At 38.4% G+C, this 17,767-nt stretch overlaps 1 protein-coding gene across 4 annotated transcripts in view; it reads right to left on the reverse strand.

The window, feature by feature from the left end:
• Positions 1 to 937: 937 nt before the first annotated feature.
• Positions 938 to 17,767, reverse strand: part of YES1 (YES proto-oncogene 1, Src family tyrosine kinase) — a 63,880-nt gene continuing 47,050 nt past the window's right edge. For all 4 annotated transcript variants that reach the window (XM_070361503.1, XM_070361502.1, XM_070361501.1 and 1 more), the window contains exons 4-12: positions 17,165 to 17,263; positions 13,975 to 14,078; positions 13,739 to 13,888; positions 12,290 to 12,445; positions 11,947 to 12,126; positions 7,196 to 7,272; positions 5,544 to 5,697; positions 4,140 to 4,271; positions 938 to 3,349 (exon numbers count right to left, since the gene is read on the reverse strand). In XM_070361503.1, coding sequence (XP_070217604.1) covers positions 3,141 to 3,349; positions 4,140 to 4,271; positions 5,544 to 5,697; positions 7,196 to 7,272; positions 11,947 to 12,126; positions 12,290 to 12,445; positions 13,739 to 13,888; positions 13,975 to 14,078; positions 17,165 to 17,263 — 1,261 coding nt within the window. In that variant the 3' untranslated portion in view covers positions 938 to 3,140. The remainder of the gene's footprint in view (positions 3,350 to 4,139; positions 4,272 to 5,543; positions 5,698 to 7,195; positions 7,273 to 11,946; positions 12,127 to 12,289; positions 12,446 to 13,738; positions 13,889 to 13,974; positions 14,079 to 17,164; positions 17,264 to 17,767) is intronic.

The following is a 17,767-nucleotide window of genomic DNA, read 5'->3' on the forward strand; positions in this document are numbered from 1 at the left end:
GAATAAAAAAGATTTGACAACATACAAATGTACAACTTAAACGTCAAAAAAAATACATGCAAAATTAAAAGGCAAACGGCAAACTAGGAAAACATTCTTAAGTTGAGAACTTATTTCTCTACTGTATAAAAATATTTAATAAATGTTTATTAAATGATGTGTTTGTTCATTAAATGTTACTTTTCTGGAATCATTAGGGAAAAACAAAGCTAATAATTTTAGATAAAATAACACTAGAAAGCAATTAATACTATTACCTTATTGGAAATAACAAATGCTTTTGATTGGCCATTCATAATTTAGCATAATCTTATTTTCATTATACCTATAATACAAGTGTAAAACACATAGAAATAAGGCTTGCATATTTTTCATTTTTAGAAAATTAAATCCCTTATGATCAAAAGTGGTTATTTTATTTTATATTCTTCACATAGAATCTTCTTCTAAGAATAACTTCACTTAAATCTCTTAGGTTTGTCAGTACATTAAAACTGTACTTGCTGATATTAAAAAAAAACAAACAAAAAAAACCTTGTAAAAACAATGTCACTCACCTGACATGGAAAATTAATCACACAGAATAAGTTTAATAATGTTCTGAATTTAAAAAGAATTGATTTAACTCTGCTCAAGAGTCATAACTCAATACTTTTTTTCCCCCCAATGGAAGAAGAAACTCAGAATATACTTTGCTTTAAATGCCATTTTTTAAAAAACTGATAGAACATATGAATAGTGGCTAAAAAGATAAATGGGTACATTCAATGAGAATTTTTATTTCAATTATCCACAAAACAATATAATAATACTTTATAAAAATATTAAGTTTTAGGCTACCATTATTCATTAAAAAAAAAAGTTTGTGCTAGAAGGCTGTTTTTACCAACTTCCTTTCTTGGTAAGGAAAACAAATTAAGAGGCTGAAGAAAAGCTGTTGGAAAAAATCTTCAAATGTACAAACTTGTTTATTTTTCTCAGCAATTTAAAAATACATAAACCATTTAAACTGAATACACATTAAGTTAGTGTTTTATTTCCTAACTATACAATTGATATTATAAGGAACTGCTCCATTCAATTAAAATCTAATGAATGCCATCAACTTTTTCTGGCTTATTTTTCGGAAGGGAATTATTAGTACATAAACATAATTTTATCCTTTTTAAAATGCTTAGAAAAATTGAAATATCATAGTTCACACAAAGCCCTTTAAAAATCTGAAGTCACAGGTTGAGGATGTAAAAGGTAAATGATGACAGCAGTCTTCTTGGGAAAATCCTTGTGGAAGGATTCAATAGTATGCAAGTTACGTAAACATAAGAAGCCACTGCAAGTTTTAGTACCAGAACTACTGCCAACCTGCATGGAGTTCATCTGTCACATTTTAAAATGGTCTGGATCTCAACACAGATACCACAGCACAGAACTGTTTATTTAATGACCAAATCAGGTAAGTGACGATAGTTAGTAATGATATTCCTAAAATGCTGGGACCGGATGTGTTGCTATGTTTAAAATATAACTACAAAAGAGAGTGTTTTAAAACGTAAATACCAGACTTTTGTCAGACTCAGTTCCTTTGCTAGACACTTACACCCATGACGCTGCCATTCAAATTCATATTTTGGGATTTTAATTTTCTTTTTGAGTTGGTCATAAAAATCAGTATTATTCTGTACGTTTCACTGGCGTACTTTAAATATGCAACAACTATCCCCCTCTTTTCACCAAGTATACTGAGTACTTTCTCCTCAAATCAACTAAATTCTAAAAGGGGAAAAATGATCATCATTAAGTATACTTAAAAAGGGAATGCAGATTTCAACATGGACTTGAAAACTGGAGTTCTAAAAACGTTCTGCATAGAAGCTGTATCACTGGAATTAGTGGGAAGCCTTAACTTAGCTATTTGAGGCTACAGCACTCATTTAGTGTTTGTGTTAAGAAAGATTAGTTTTATAGTCCTACCTATAGCTCTTAAAATCTCAGAAAACAGATTAAGTGAGGAGCTTTGAGTGCCAGCAAAGCCATTTTGTCACTCCATAACATCAACGTTAAACACAACATCCCATCTCTCTATCTGTAAAACTTTCACATTTTCTTTTCTCATATTTCTTTTAAATACATTTTCCTCTCTGTTAGTCTATATTCAGTATGAGCAAAAGTGCATTCAAGTCCCTGATCTAGTGATACTTTCCATTTGTGGCACCCACCGTTAACTACATATTAGCAATCTCACAGTACCAGTCTACTTTTCAAAGATGACTGTTAAAAAACGCTGAGTTTATTTTTTTCATGCTATCTAAAGATTAAAATATTTCCCCTTGGATTGTATGATTTCAATTATATATTGCCTTTAAAAAAAATCAATGCAACCTTACAAAACATTAGCTCACTTTCTAATTACCTTCATTATTTCAAACTGAGCTATTAAGAAATGATTAAAATGAAAAATGTCTTCTACTTTCCAGTTTCATGAGTATATTGAGTATTAACACAGTGCATTATACTTTCAAATTCCACTGCTGTCATCTAACATTTAATCAAGTTTTAGATGCCGTTTCCTTTCTGCTTCTAAAAACCTGGCCCACTTCCATGCAAACAGAGGCATATATAAAGGTTGCATATTAACTGTTCAACTTAGAAAAAACTTCTAAGAAGAATAAATGCAAGATATATTAAAAAACTGGAATGGAATTGTTTGGTCCCGTGAAAATTCCATAATTCTAGATTTTATTATGGTATAACTGATTTTAATCTCCCAAGTTTTGCCTATACTGATTGATAGATTTCTCTTAAATTATAAGTTTGGGGAATAAAAGAAAGGGAGTGATTCATAAGCAGTACCTTGCTGCTCTTCACTGTCATGCCATCATTCACACGGTCATCCACATCTTAACTATACTTTCTTTGGACCCTGAAATCAGCTGGAAAAATTCATCATTGGTACTTTAGAGTTTAACACTTGGAAAAAAAAAAGTGGTTTTGTGCAACCATGTCTGGAATTCCAGTTTACCATCAAAAACATGCAGGGTGAAGAAGATTTTCTTCTTTTGATTCCTGTACGTAAGTGAGGAAGTCTACACAAGTTCTTTACAATTTTGGCAGATCGGTGCATATAAAATAGGCTTCGTGGATTATAAATTTTCTCCTGGCTGGTACTGTGGCTCTGTAGCAGTGAAATAGTCTTCCAGGAAGGACTGGATATACTCAAATGTTGGTCTCTCATCAGGGTCCTTCTTCCAACACAGATTCATCAATTCGTGGAGGGACTCCGGGCAGCCCTGCGGGCATGGCATCCTGTACCCTCGCTCCACCTGCTCCAGCACCTCGCGGTTCACCATACCTGACACACGGGCGCCAAACAGCGAGAAACAGTGAGAAACGGTGCCCCTACACACCGCGAGCCAAACAGAACTGACCCCCACCGCTAATTCGACATATATTCAAGTGAGTCTCTTTACTGAAACGATCCTGACAGAGAAATAAATGTTAAATGTCAAAGGACATCAGCAAAAGCTTAGAAAAATGCTAATCTGTTTCAACATATCTTTCTTCATTCCACCTAAAATCTGGTTTTTAGTACTCATGCTTTTCAAAGCCAACCCCAAACTTGGGCTAATGAGGAACAGAGGCAAGACAGTGTCTGAAAGGAATTCAGAAGAATGAGTTCTAGTTCTGGTTTTGCCAAATATACTGATTATGTTACTTTATATCAAGTTACTTCCTTGAAACAGTTTCTTTATCTAATGTCACCTGTTTGACTTTGCTTAAATTTATTACACACCTCCTTTCTTGTATTCCTATGTAATCCCCAACTATTTCATCAGCAGCTCACCCTGTGTTATCACAGGCTAAGCATACCCTCAGTTACTTGTGGGAGGAAGGGAAGGAGATGACGGAGATATATTTATGCTCATCATCTGAGAAAACAGTAGAGCAAAAAGACCCTTTTAGAAAAGGGAGAAAGCTATGCATACAGAGCCCCATCTCAAGGACTGTGGCTCTCACAGACTGCTCACCATCTAATGCCAAAAAAGAGAGGGAGGGAGGGAAGGAAGAAAGAAAACAGATAAACAAAGAGGAAAAAAAAGGCCTCTCCCCCATAAACTCCAGGTACATGAATGCAAGCTCACCTGGATATGGCACTCTGCCCTTTGTTACCAGTTCTGTCTGTAGAATTCCAAATGACCATACATCAGACTTGATTGTAAATCGACCATACAGTGCAGCCTCAGGAGCTGTCCACTTGATTGGAAATTTTGCACCTAAAACAGTATTGACCAGCTTGCTTCAGTAACTGGTTTCTTTCTGTGCACATATGGCAACAGCAGGGCTCGTTTTTTGTTAGTATCCCTACTGTACCTGTGATCAGTGTCAAATTCTTCAAAAGTACAAGATCTGCTTTAATACTATTTAAAATTCCCGTTAGTAGAAAACACACTTCTTCCCGATAAGATATTCAATGACATAAAAAAGTGCATGGCTGGTGGGGACAGAAAACCATCCAAGAAGGAACAGAGGTAAAAATGCTAGTAAGCAGCAACCAAAAACATGCATTATAGGATCTATAACTTTTTCAGTCAGTCCAGCTGCCTGCGTGCTGTAGTCTGTGGGGTCGCAGAGAGTCGGACACGACTGAGCAACTGAACTGAACTGAGTTCCTAGTAGTTACCACTGCTGGCTGCCAAGAGCATATTCCGTTGGTTCTAATGTCTACTGGTTTTTGACCATAATCTCCTTTCTATATATGATCTCTCTCTAGAAAATTTTACTGTACTATCATTTTGAAAAGCCTGTACTAATTTACTCAAATATTTGGTGTCTTAGCACTTTTTTATGCACATTATGCTAATTGTTAGCAGAGGCACAAAAACACAGCCTTTGTGATGTTTATATACTTATAGTGAAAATAAGATTATAGGTGTCTTAAATACTTAAAGTTACTTATGTAGATATATAATGTTGTAAAATATAGTTCTTTAGATGTTCTGACAAACAGAAGATCAATTTTCATTAGCACAATCATAAAAGGTTTCATTCAAAAAGTGGTAGCGAAGTTTAGCCTTAAAGAGTGGTTAGAATTTCCACAGGTAAAGGCTGAAGAAGAACAGGAAGATACTCTAGCTGGAGGGGACAGCACACAGGTATGGAAATGGAAAAGAAAGCGCTGAGCTTCTAGTGCTTCATGCAGTAAAACCTGGATGGTTCTGAGGTTTGTTAGAAACGTTATTTTAAAATGTTTCTTATTTGTTGGCATGCCAAGGGAAGTGTGAAGAGGAGAATACTGCTCGCCATATTCATAATGCAAACAACACCCACAGTCAGGTGCTTCTCTAGGGGAAAGAGCTATCAGAAAGCCACAGTATTATGCATTATTTATAATTTTATGATCAAAAATCAATGTTTCTCTGACTCTTTTGAGCAGGCCTAGAGCTGTTTGCTTAATTCTGTACAACCCTGTATGTTCAAAAGAACGGTAAGAAAATCCATTCATTGAAAATGAGGTTACCAGTTTATTTATTAAACAGTCATTTTACCTTGTCTTGCCGTATATTCATTGTCTTCAATTAACCTTGCTAAGCCAAAATCTGCTATTTTGCACACAAGGTTTTCGCCTACGAGAATATTAGCAGCCCGAAGATCTCGATGAATATAGTTCATTCTTTCAATATAGGCCATACCATCAGCAATCTTGGGAAGAAAAACAAACATATATGGTATGAAGGGAAGGATGGAGAGGGCAATTCTGGTTAATGTTAAACCACATCACTGAAGACATGCCTCTGGAAAAGAGATGATGGTAATGGGGCAGAGTCTAGTAGATGGTAGGAAAAACAGAAAACCTTTTAATGGAGCAGGGAGAGAAGGATGAGGAGGAAGAGAGGGGTCGAGAGGAGGAGAGAAGAGAAGTGGGGAAGGGGGAGAAAAAAGATGGCATGTGGCCCACAAAGCCTGAAGCATTCAGCTGGCCCTTCACAGATGAACAGTCTGCCCGCCTCCACCATAAAGGGGCTCAGAGCCTGGAGCTCAGGCGTATGGACGAGGCTTGACATATGCTAAGGTCGCACAGGCACAGTTTTCTTGGTATAAAGTTTCTCTGAATTGCCAGATCCTGTGGACATCTGGACACTCATTATAATGAGAGGAGCCTTAGATTCAATGTGTCAACCAAAGCAATAACAGGCCCCTTGAATACCTACCACACATCTGAATAAAACTTAATAGTTCTCAATTACATTTAAAAACAAAAACTCAGAAGAGTAAAACTACCACATCTTAAACTGTATACCTGCCATCTAAATTCTCGTTTGGGACTATATTAAAAAAAGAAACTCAGCATATACTTTATTTTTCTTTATTTAAAGACCAATATGATTAATTACTTATGGTATATTGGGCCTTCCCTGGTGGCTCAGAAGGTAATGAATCTGCCTGCAATGTTCTAGAAGACCTGAGTTTGATCCCTGGGTTGGGAAGATCCCTTGGAGAAGGGAATGGCTACCCATTCCAGTATTCTTGCCTGGAAAATTCCATGGACAGAGGAGCCTGGACGGCTACATTCCACGGGGTCCCAAAGAGTCGGACATGACTGAGCGACTAACCCTTTCACTTAGGTATATTACCTTTCCACCTTCTACCCTAGTAGGATCAGTGTGACCCTGTGTTGCTTAGTATCTGCTGATCTACCACAGCCCACTCCCAGCTTTGTTCAGGTCTTCTGCAGCATATACTTCAGATTTCTAATATTTTCTTTGGAACAGCAATCATTCACTGTCTTAACATGTGTCTGCTGAAGTATAAATACGTACAGAGTTTGTATTTGTGGATGCAAATGTTTCTGAAAGGCCACACGATACAGGGCAGCATGGTACTGGGATCACTGACTCTAATACTTCTAAGTTGTTCAAATCTTAGACACCTGGCTCCTCAGATACTACAGTATCTGTAATATTCAGAGATTAGACTGGATTATCCGTAATGTTCCTCCCAGCTCTAAAACTCCATGATTTCACCATATAAACAATAGTATTCTGAGGAGCCTGCCGGGCTGCAGTCCATAGGCTCACAAAGAGTTGGATAAGACTGAAGAGACTTAGCACGTGCACGCGCGCACACACACACAAGATTAGTTTACATTTTTAATGTGCACTTGCAGTTCAAATGGACACACAGATGAACACACAAGTACCTGAGCAGCCATGTCAACCAGCTGTGGGAGCTTCAGATACTTTCCATCTCCCTCCTTCAGGAAATCCAATAAGCTCCCTGTAACAGACAGAAAGACATTCATGAACAATAAACAAATTTAACAAGAGTAAAATGAACTAATTAGGATATAAAGATGTAATACTGTCTGTTCTCAAAAAAAAAAAAAAAAAAAATCTTGACTGTGAAGGGAAGCAAGAGCCAGAGAGAAGTTGGCGAAAAGCGGATGCTGGGACCACAGGAGGGTTTTCTGTTTAAATGAAAAGATGAAGAACGTAGTATAAGAACTGTCCTTAAATAGAGGAAGTGACACTTCTTTTTAGCCTGCAAGACAGACTGATGTTACATAAGTACTCTGCACGACAGTGGAGAAATACAGACAGAAGCAAAAGCTGCAGTTCTTTGTTTCTGGGCTCAGAATCTAGATAAAGTGTCACAATCAATCCACTAAACAGAACATCATTCAGTATAATGATAATTGCTAAAACAGTACAAAAGCTGCAGAGCCCAGAAACAGCAGGAATCGGGGATTGGAATGTGTCATTTAGACCACTGTTTTTCTTTGCTCTTTAACCAGTTACAACAAATCCCCCCTCCCTTAAGTGTTCCTTATATCCATTCATCGGAGCGTTCTAGATGTACCAGTGGGCCTTTAACTTTTTTTTGGTCATGGGTTATTTTGAAAATCTGATGAAAACTACTGACTCTTTGTCTAGAAAAATACACATGAGTATGAAAAAACTGATGGAGAATGTCACAGGAAGTTTTCTGGACCCTCTGAAGCTCATTCATGGCAGAGAGCAGGTACTTGATAAGTAACTGTGAGACCAATTCAGAGCAGTCCTTCAGTTTGCCCCATGCATGTCTCTAGCCTTATTTCCAACCAGCTACCTTCTGCACTTTCCACTACCCATGGTTTCGTTTCCCATTTCCTTACAGCTCTGCAGAAATACCAGTAACCCTTGTGTTTACCCATCCACATCCCTCATCATCTTAAAGGACGGTACAAGACTTGTCTTTTCTACTGATTTTTCTTATTTTTATTCCAACCTAGGTAATCTCTTCCTCAATTTCTATGTTATTCACTGAATGTGTCAAACACCTAGAAATTCATTATGCTTTTGCTTGAACTTATTTGTTCATAGCAAGCTGTTATTTAGTTTTATACTGAAAAATTAAGTCATTGGGTTAGGTCTTCTTTCCAAATTCAATGTAAGTTAGTTAGATGGCTTTATTTCTTTGATGCCTTATAATACTAGCAGACTTTTTATATTAGAAGCATTCAATATATTTCAATTATTAATAATTTCTAGAGTATCCTGCTTCCCTGGTGGCTCAGATGGTAAAGCATCTGCCTGCGATGCAGGAGACCCGGGTTCAATCCCTGGATCTGGAAGATCCCCTGGAGAAGGAAATGGCAAACCACTCCCGTACTCTTGTCTGGGAAATCCCATGGCTGGAGAAGCCTGGTAGGCTACAGTCCGTGGGGTAGCAAAGAGTTGGATATGACCGAGCGACTTCAGTCCCAGTTTCCGAGTATCCCGACAATCGAGAGAACACAAGCAGCAATGAGTTCAGTTGGGTTACAGAGGCCCGATTCTAAGTGCGTGAAGAGCAAAATGGGGGACTACCGAGTTTAGAAATGGAAGGGGCATTTGTGATCCTGCATTCTAAATATCCCATCTAGATATAATCCTAATCTGTCAATCTGACAACACAGACCTCTACCACATTTTCCAATTAAATACTTCTTGATATCAATACACAAGCTAAATGGCCCATTAGCTTTATCTCCACAACACTCTTATACTCTCAATATCCTGATTTAAACTTCCTCCTGGTCCCTTTCCTGCTTTTTAGTTTACCCTAATATACTCTGACGTAGGATACCTGGCAGTTTTTCTGGGCAGAGATTCCTTGTTAAAAATGCCATGTGCTCTGATTCATGTTGACGTTTAATAGAAAAAACAAAATTCTGTAAAGCAATTATCCTTCAATTTAAAAATAAATAAAACATTTAAAAATGCAAAAAAAAAAAAAAGTCATGTGCTTTGGGAGCTTTAGGTAATGTTTTAGCCACGAGTTAGTTCAGTTGCTGTCATGTCTGACTCTTTGCAACCCTGTGGACTGCAGCATGCCAGGCTTCCCTGTCCATCACCAACTCCCAGAGTTTATTCAAACTTATGTCCATCGAGTCGGTGACGCCATTCAACCATCTCATTCTGTCGCCCCCTTCTCCTCTTGCCTTCAATCTTTCCCAGCATCAGGGTCTTTTCAAATGAGCCAGTTCTTTACATCAGGGGGCCAAAGTATTGGAGTTTCGGCTTCAGCATCAGCCCTGCCAATGAATATTCAGGACTCATTTCCTTTAGGATGGACTGATTGGATTTCCTTGCTGTCCAAGGAACTCTCAATAGTCTTCTCCAACACCACAGTTCAAAAGCATCAGTTCTTCAGTGCTCAGCTTTCTTTATAGTCCAACTCTCACATCTGTACATGAATATTGGAAAAACCAAAGCTTTGACTAGATGGACCTTTGTTGGCAAAGTAATGTCTCTGCTTTTGAATATGCTATCTAGGTTGGTCATAGTTTTTCTTCCAAGGAACAAGCATCTTTTAATTTCATGGCTGGAGTCACCATGTGCAGTGATTTTGGAGCCCCCCAAAAAAGTCTTCTCACTGTTTCCACTGGTTCCCCATCTATTTCCCATGAAGTGATGGGACCGGATGCCATGATCTTCGTTTTCTGAATGTTGAGCTTTAAGCCAACTTTTTCATTCTCCTCTTTCACTTTCATCAAGAGGCTCTTTAGTTCTTCACTTTCTGCCATAAGGGTGATGTCATCTGCATATCTGACGTTATTGGTATTTCTTCCAGCAATCTTGATTCCAGCTTGTGCTTCATCCAGCCTGGCATTTCGCATGATGTGCTCTGCATATAAGTTAAACAAGCAGGGTGACAGTATATATAAGTTAAACAAGCAGGGTGACAGTATACAGCGTTGACGTACTCCTTTTCCTATTTGGAACCAGTCTGTTGTTCCATGTCCAGTTCTAACTGCTGCTTCTTGACCTGCATACAGATTTCTAGGGAGGCAGGTCAGGTGGTCTGGTATTCCCATCTCTTGAAGAATTTTCCACAGTTTGTTATGATCCACACAGTCAAAGGCTTTGGGGTAGTCAATAAAGCAGAAGTAGATGTTTTTCTGGAACTCTCATTTTTTCCGATGATCCAACAGATGTTGTCCATTTGATCTCCGGTTCCTGTGCCTTTATAAAACCAGCTTGAACATTTGGAAGTTCACAGTTCACATACTGTTGGAGCCTCGCTTGGAGAATTTTGAGCATTACTTTGCTAGCATGTGAGATGAGTACAATTGTATGGTAGTCTGAACATTCTTTGGCATTGCCTTTCTTTGGGACTGGAATGAAAACTGACCTTTTCCAGTCCTGAGGCTACTGCTGAATTTTCCAAATTTACTGGCATATTGAGTGCAGCACTTTCACAGCATCATCTTTTAGGACATGAAATAGCTCAACTGGAATTCCATAACCTCTACTAGCTTTGTTCGTAGTGATGCTTCCTAAAGTTCACTTGACTTTGCATTACAGGATGTCTGGCTCTAGGTGAGTGATCACACCATTGTGTTTATCTGGGTCATGAACACCTTTTTTGTACAGTTCTTCTGTGTTTCTTGCCACCTCTTCTTAATATCTTCTGCTTCTGTTATGTCCATACCATGTCTGTTGTTTACTGTGCCCATCTTTGCATGAAATGTTACCTTGGTATCTCTAATATTCTCGAAGAGATCTCTAGTCTTTCCCATTCTGTTGTTTTCCTCTATTTCTTTGCATTGATCGCTGAGGAAGGCGCTCTTATCTCTCCGCGCTATTCTTTGGAACTCTCTTAAGAATGTCAGTTCTTAACTTCTAGTTTTTCTGTTGCTTTTGGGGGGAAGTATTTTCCCGTCAATGGGCAGCTTGTAGTTGCTGCTGTCACCACTAGGTGGAGGCACCTCACTGACCAAGATGGACATCTGGAGAGCGATGACGCCATCAGAGGCTTTCACTGTGATTAGTGACTCATTAATACTGAAAAGAGGAGATAAAATTCAAGAGGGTAAAAAGCAGGCCTGTCAGCAAGCATTCTTGGTGACTTACTGGTCCCTCTTCCAATGCATCATCAGCAAAGGGGAAAGAGGGAAGAGAAACAACCTTTCCTTCTCCTTTCCCTGCCCTAATCCACCCTGTTACTGAAGATCCCACACCTTGGGGTCTGGGGTTTGGAGAAAGACACCCTTCAGCTGACAGCATTGGAAAAAAGAAGTTTCTAGGAGTCCTCAGAGTATATTAAAACTCGATAAAACTAATTTTCTTAACTTTACCTGATTTCTTCATTTAGCACTGAAGACACAAATACCGTTCTGACTGCGTTGTTTTAAATCAACTAGTGCAAATACTTTTTTTTCCTATTCTACTGCCTCTGGTCAAACGGAATGAAGGACTTTACTTTCAAAATAAATTCAGTGCCTTATTTTCTTTTTCAACTCTGTACTATCCTTCAGAATAACTGGGACTAATTACTAAGTATTCTGTTAACATATCAGATTTTCTCTTTTCATATGTCTACATAAAAATCTCCAATTAGAAAACACAATAAAAATCTGTATGCATAAAGATAGAAATGACAAAATTTATTAACACGAATATCCCAGAGATACTCACGTACACATACCTTTTGACATAAACTCAGTGACAATGTAAATCGGCTCTTCAGAAACAACAGCATATAGTGGAACAAGTTTATCATGTCTTAGTTTTTTCATTATCTGAGCCTCTTGAAGAAAAGCTTCTGGCATCATTGTACCTGGCTTCAGTGTTTTGATCGCTACTTTTGTGGTTCCATTCCACGTTCCTACAGAAACAACCCACATTTCACTATTTTAACCTATATTTTAAGAGATTTACAACAAACTTCAATGAGCAGCAGTAAGCTTACATATTTCAACATATCATAAATGATGGCCTTTTAATCTATGGCCAAACAATGAAAGAAAACAAAAGTTCAGGCTCCTTACCCATCCAAACTTCACCAAAACATCCTTGTCCTAGTTTAACCTCTAGTCGCAAAGATTCTCGCGGGATTTCCCAAGCATCTTTTGCTAGACCTTGAGTCTGGGGTTTCACAGTTGGACACACAGTTGTTAACTTATGGCATAAACCATCGGCATGTTCTAGATAAATGAATAAACTATACTGTAAATGAATAATTTACAAAAACTGAGGTATACATACTTGTACCAGTGTTTTTAAAAGTTTAAATCACAGGAAATAAAAACATGATGTTCTATCAGTTTTATTACAAAGGCACAAACACAAAAATGAAATTGCATAAAAGAAAACATACAAGAAGTGAAACATTTCATTAAATACATTTTAAGTTATTATTTATTGAATACTTATGTCCCAACTATTGTGCCAATTCAGCACTTCACAAATTCATATAAAGGAATCTTAGAAAACTTAAGCAACTTTCTCAAGGCCACCCAGTAAATATGTGATGGAGATGGGTTTTAAACCCTAGATCAGACTGCCTCCAAAGTTCTGCTTGTGATCACTGTACTTTATTTCTTCCCCAAAGAGAATGTTACCATTAACAGCTATTTCTAGAATCCACAAGTGTTAAGCACAATAAAATCAAGGAAAAACTTCTTTAAAGGACTGATTTTCAAATAAAGGGAGACACAAAAACAGGAAACTCCAAATTTACAATGGTTTGACTTGCGAATCCTGTTTACACACATTCTGTTCCACTCTTAACAAGTAACCACACACATCCACATTCTAACAAGTGCAATTACAACTGATGCTACTGCTTGGTAATGTGCTGAGTCAATGTCAAGACTGATGATTGACTTGATAGACTCAATTTGCAGCTAGCTGTCACTGAAGAAGAAACTGTCACGGAAACCCGTCACCATTGCCTTCTCCATCCCCTCCCCTAGTATTAATCATTTAAAGACTTGCGGATGCATTTATGTATCAAATTGGAGATTAAACATTTTGAGACGGAAGACTCTAATACTGACTACTGTTCAAAGATCGGTGAAGGACTGATAAATGTCTATACTTGCTACAGCTTAATTTTCCATGAAAACAAAATGCACCTTCAGATCACATTTCATTAGAGTCACACTTCACCAAGTCTTATGTAGTCCAGCTTATGCTGAGGAAGGCAACCCAACAGGACACATGATAACAGCTTTTTACTAATATGTTTAGTTTTACCTACTTAGTAAATATCCCAAAATAAAATTTTGCTTTTTCATTGTCACATCTATTTGGCACATCATACCGGAGCCCAACTCAGGTGGTAAGTATTTCTGTTCTTCATTTTAAAACTAAAATACACTGGGCACATTCTGTGTGAGAAGCAGCACACTAAACCTTCAGAGGCATGAAGACATGGATCTGTCCTCATGAAATTAAACACAAGGAAGTAACTTTCACCTGTGAAATGCACATACCTGTGTAGTGTTTTACCAGTTTCTGCAGAGTGTCAAACTGTGCTCTGGTTGTGATGTAGTATCCACCATTGTCAAGTTTCCTAATTTTGTAGTGCTTCACATTGTCACCCCTCACCTCATCCCAGTCCCGAATAGAGAGGGAGTAAGCACCTAGAGGGGAAATGGACACTCTTACTGTGTCTTCCTTAAAATACTGCCTGAGGAAAATTTTATACTTGGATTAACAATATTCATACCTTTAGTAGTTTCACTCTCTCTTACTAAGAAAATACCTCGCTGATTCCCAGGATTCAGAAGTAATCTTTCCGCATCTTTTCTCCCCATTTTGCCAAAATACCATCTGGGGGAAAGAAAGAATAGTGTTCTGAGTGAGAAGAGTGTAAGCATCAGAAAAATTAAGCACAGATATTAGTAAGAATGGAGTGGGGTAGGGAGGATGACAAAGAATAAAACACAGCTTTAAAATATAGCAGAACAAAATGGAAGGTCTTTCTTTAATAAGAATATTACAAGTATTACTGTCTGAATATATTCTGTCATAGTTTTTTCATATACTAACTATTCAACAGGTTTCTTAAACTCCACGTGGCAGTCAGAGGAACAGTAAATACAGCAGGAAAGGCAAGAGTGAGACTGCCTTTTAGACAATGACAGATGGAAACATTCACATTACAACAGGAAGAGGGAAAGGGCTTTCCTGGTGTCTTAGATGGGAGAGACTCTGACTGCTAATGCAGGAGACCTAGATTTGATCCCTGGAGATTTGATATGATCCCCCAGATTCAATCCCCAGGTTGGAAAAACCCCGTGAAGAAGGGAATGGCAACCCACTCCAGTATTCTTTCCTCCAGAATCCCATGAACAGAGAAGCCTGGTGGGCTAGGTGTTGCAAAAAGTCGGACACGACTGAACAACTAGCACACATACAGAAAGAGTAAAAGTGGTTCTCTGGCAGGAGTGATCATTTGCATTCTGTTTTGTTGTTCAATCGCTCAGTCGTGTCCAGCTCTTTACGACCCCATGGACTGCAGCACGCCAGGCTGCCCTGTCCTTCACTACCTCCCAGAGCTTGCTCAAATTCATGTCCATTGAGTCTGTGATGCCATCCAACCACCTCACCCTCTGTCGTCTCCTCCTCCTGACTTCAATCTTTCCCAGTATCAGGGCCTTGTCTAATGAGTTGGCTCTTCACATCAGGTGGCCAAAGTATTGGAGCTTCAACATCAGTCCTTCCAATGAATATTCAGGGTTGATATCCTCTAGGATGGACTGGTTGGATCTCCTTGCTGTCCAACGGACTCTCAGGAGTCTTCTTCAACATCACAGTTCAAAAGCATCAATCCTTTGGCACTCAGCCTTCTTTACGATCCTACTCTCACATCCATACATGACTACTGAAAAAACCATAGCTTTGACTAAATGAACCTTTGTCGGCAAAGTAATGTCTCTGCTTTTTAATATGCTGTCTAGGTTGGTCATAGCTTTTCTTAAAGGGGGAAAGCATCTTTTAATTTCATGGCTGCAATCACCATCTACAGTGATTTTGCTGCCCAAGAAAATAAAGTCTGCCACTGTTTCCCCATCTATTTGCTGTGAAGTGATGGGACCGGATGCCACAATCTTAGTTTTCCGAATGTTGAGCTTTAAGCCAACTTTTTCACTCTCCTCTTCTGCTTTCATCAAGAGGCTCTTTAGTTCTTCACTTTCTGCCGTAAGGGTGATGTCATCTGCATATATGAGGTTATTGATATTTCCCCTGGCAATCTTGATTCCAGCTTGTACTCAGTAAGATGCAAGTGAATCATACCTAAATTATTAGGGATCCTAGTGTGGGTTTGATTTTGTGAACAAAAATGCAATTTTGCTGTAGAGGAGCCACAGAATAGTGGAGAAGATAAAAGGACAAAATAGAATAGTGGAGAAGTCAAAAGGACAAAATCGAAAGTAACAAGTGCCAAAGCATAACAGAGAGTTATGGACACATTATACATCACAAATATAAGCAAACAAACATCGATCGAGCACCTACTATGTGCAGGGTGCTGTGTTAACTGCTGTGATATGAAGTATTTATGGATCCCAGGCAAACCTGCTTTGACATAAAGGTACAGGCATGTCTCAACTGCGTTTTGCTCTACTGCACTTTGCAGATGCTGTCTTTTTAAAAACTGAAAGTTTGTGGCAACCCTGCTTTGAGCAGATCTATCAAAGTCATTTTTCCAAAAGCATGTGCTAACTTTGTGTCACTGTGTCACATTTTGCTGTCTTGCAATATTCCAAACATTTTTTTCCACTTAAGACAGCGAATTTAATTGACAAATGTTGTGTGTGATCTGACTGCTCTATCAACTCTCCATCTCCTCTCTGCATGCCCCCGACTCTCTGAGACACGCAAGACTGAAATCAGGCTTACAATGATCTCGAAGTGTTCCTTTCTCTGAGTGAAGGAACAGTCGATCAATGCAGCAAATTTCACTGTTCTTTTAAGAAACTGCCACAGCCACCCCAACCTTCCGCAACTACCACCCAGACCGTCAGAGCCATCGACATGGAAGCAGGACCCTCCATGAGCAAAGGGATTATGGTTTGCTGAAAGCTTAGATGATGGTGAGCATATTTCAGCAGTAAGTATTTTTAAAGAAGGTATGTACTGTTTTCTTTAGACACAAGCTATTGCACACTTAACAGACTACAGTATAGTGTAACTATAACTTTTATATGCACTGGGAAACCAACTCACTTTACTGTAATATTTACTTTATTGTGGTTGTCTAGAACCAAATCCACAATATTTCCAAATATGCTTGTAATGTCACTGAAGGTGAACTTTAACGTTTTAAAAGTTGTAAGAATGGTTGTAGAACTCCCACTGACCCTCCACCGAGGTTTCCTGTTAACACTGCTTTGTCATATTCTCTTTCCCTGTGACGTGTGTGTGTGTGTGGCTGTGTGTGTTTTCTTCTGAACTGAATGACAGTCGCAAACATGCTGAACCACTGCCCCTGAACACCCCAGTGTGCACCTCCTAAGAGACAAAGACTCTCCCACACCACCGTGGAGGAAGCGCCTAAGTCCAGGAGTGAACACTATGACACAGTAACACCAACTGAGGACAAGTTTCTGAAGTGAAAGAGTCTGTGGAATATACAAAGGGCTAATGCGATGTTTTTAAAGTGGGGAAAAAAAAAAAAAAGAATAGGGACTAGGCATAATGCAGTATTATAAATGCAGCTTCATTTATGATCCTACTGTAAGCAAACACTATGGCATTAATTATTAATTCTCAAGTAACATCTATTAATACGAAACATTAGCTGTATTAAGACTGGCATGTAATTGTGTGTGTGTAAAATTGTGGCTAAGCAAAATGTACATTAGACATTTTAAAAATCAAAATAATTAATAAAATATGAAGTGGAGCCGTACTCTTCAGCCTGAATGGAATCCGCCGGGGCTACGTAATTGCTTGGGATGTAGCCGTTCTTTCCTGTAGCGATTGATCTCGCCTCCCACCAGTCTCCTTCCCTGCAACACACAGAACAACAGTGACCACAAAGCGGACCGCAGCCCAGGACACAGTCTGCCGCAGCGCCGTCTTATATCTGAAATGGACAAGAGAGGTACTTCCAGTTTTAATTTATGCATTCGTTTGATCAAGAATTAAACTCAAAGAATAGTATTTAAAAAATAGGTTACATGAATTAAGGAAATAAGGCTAAGCAAAATCACAAATGCGTATTTTTGCTCTGAATCAAAAAACAAAACAAAAACCCTGAAAAACAAACCCCCTTAAAAAACCAAAACCCACCTTAATTTTACTTACAAAATCTCTTTTTTTACATAACTCTTTCAACCTAAGACAATAAACTATACTGAATAAAACAATGTGGCAAGTAAATCTTTCAGATTACTCAGTTTCGAGTAAATGTTTTCTCCTTTAAAAGCTTTACTGAGATATAATTTGTATACCATAAGATTCCCCTAAGATTTTTTGAGTTTTGCAACCATCACCACTATCAATTTCAGAAC

This window comes from Bos mutus, chromosome 24 (genome assembly GCF_027580195.1).
Source record: "Bos mutus isolate GX-2022 chromosome 24, NWIPB_WYAK_1.1, whole genome shotgun sequence".
Taxonomy (NCBI): Eukaryota; Metazoa; Chordata; class Mammalia; order Artiodactyla; family Bovidae; genus Bos; species Bos mutus.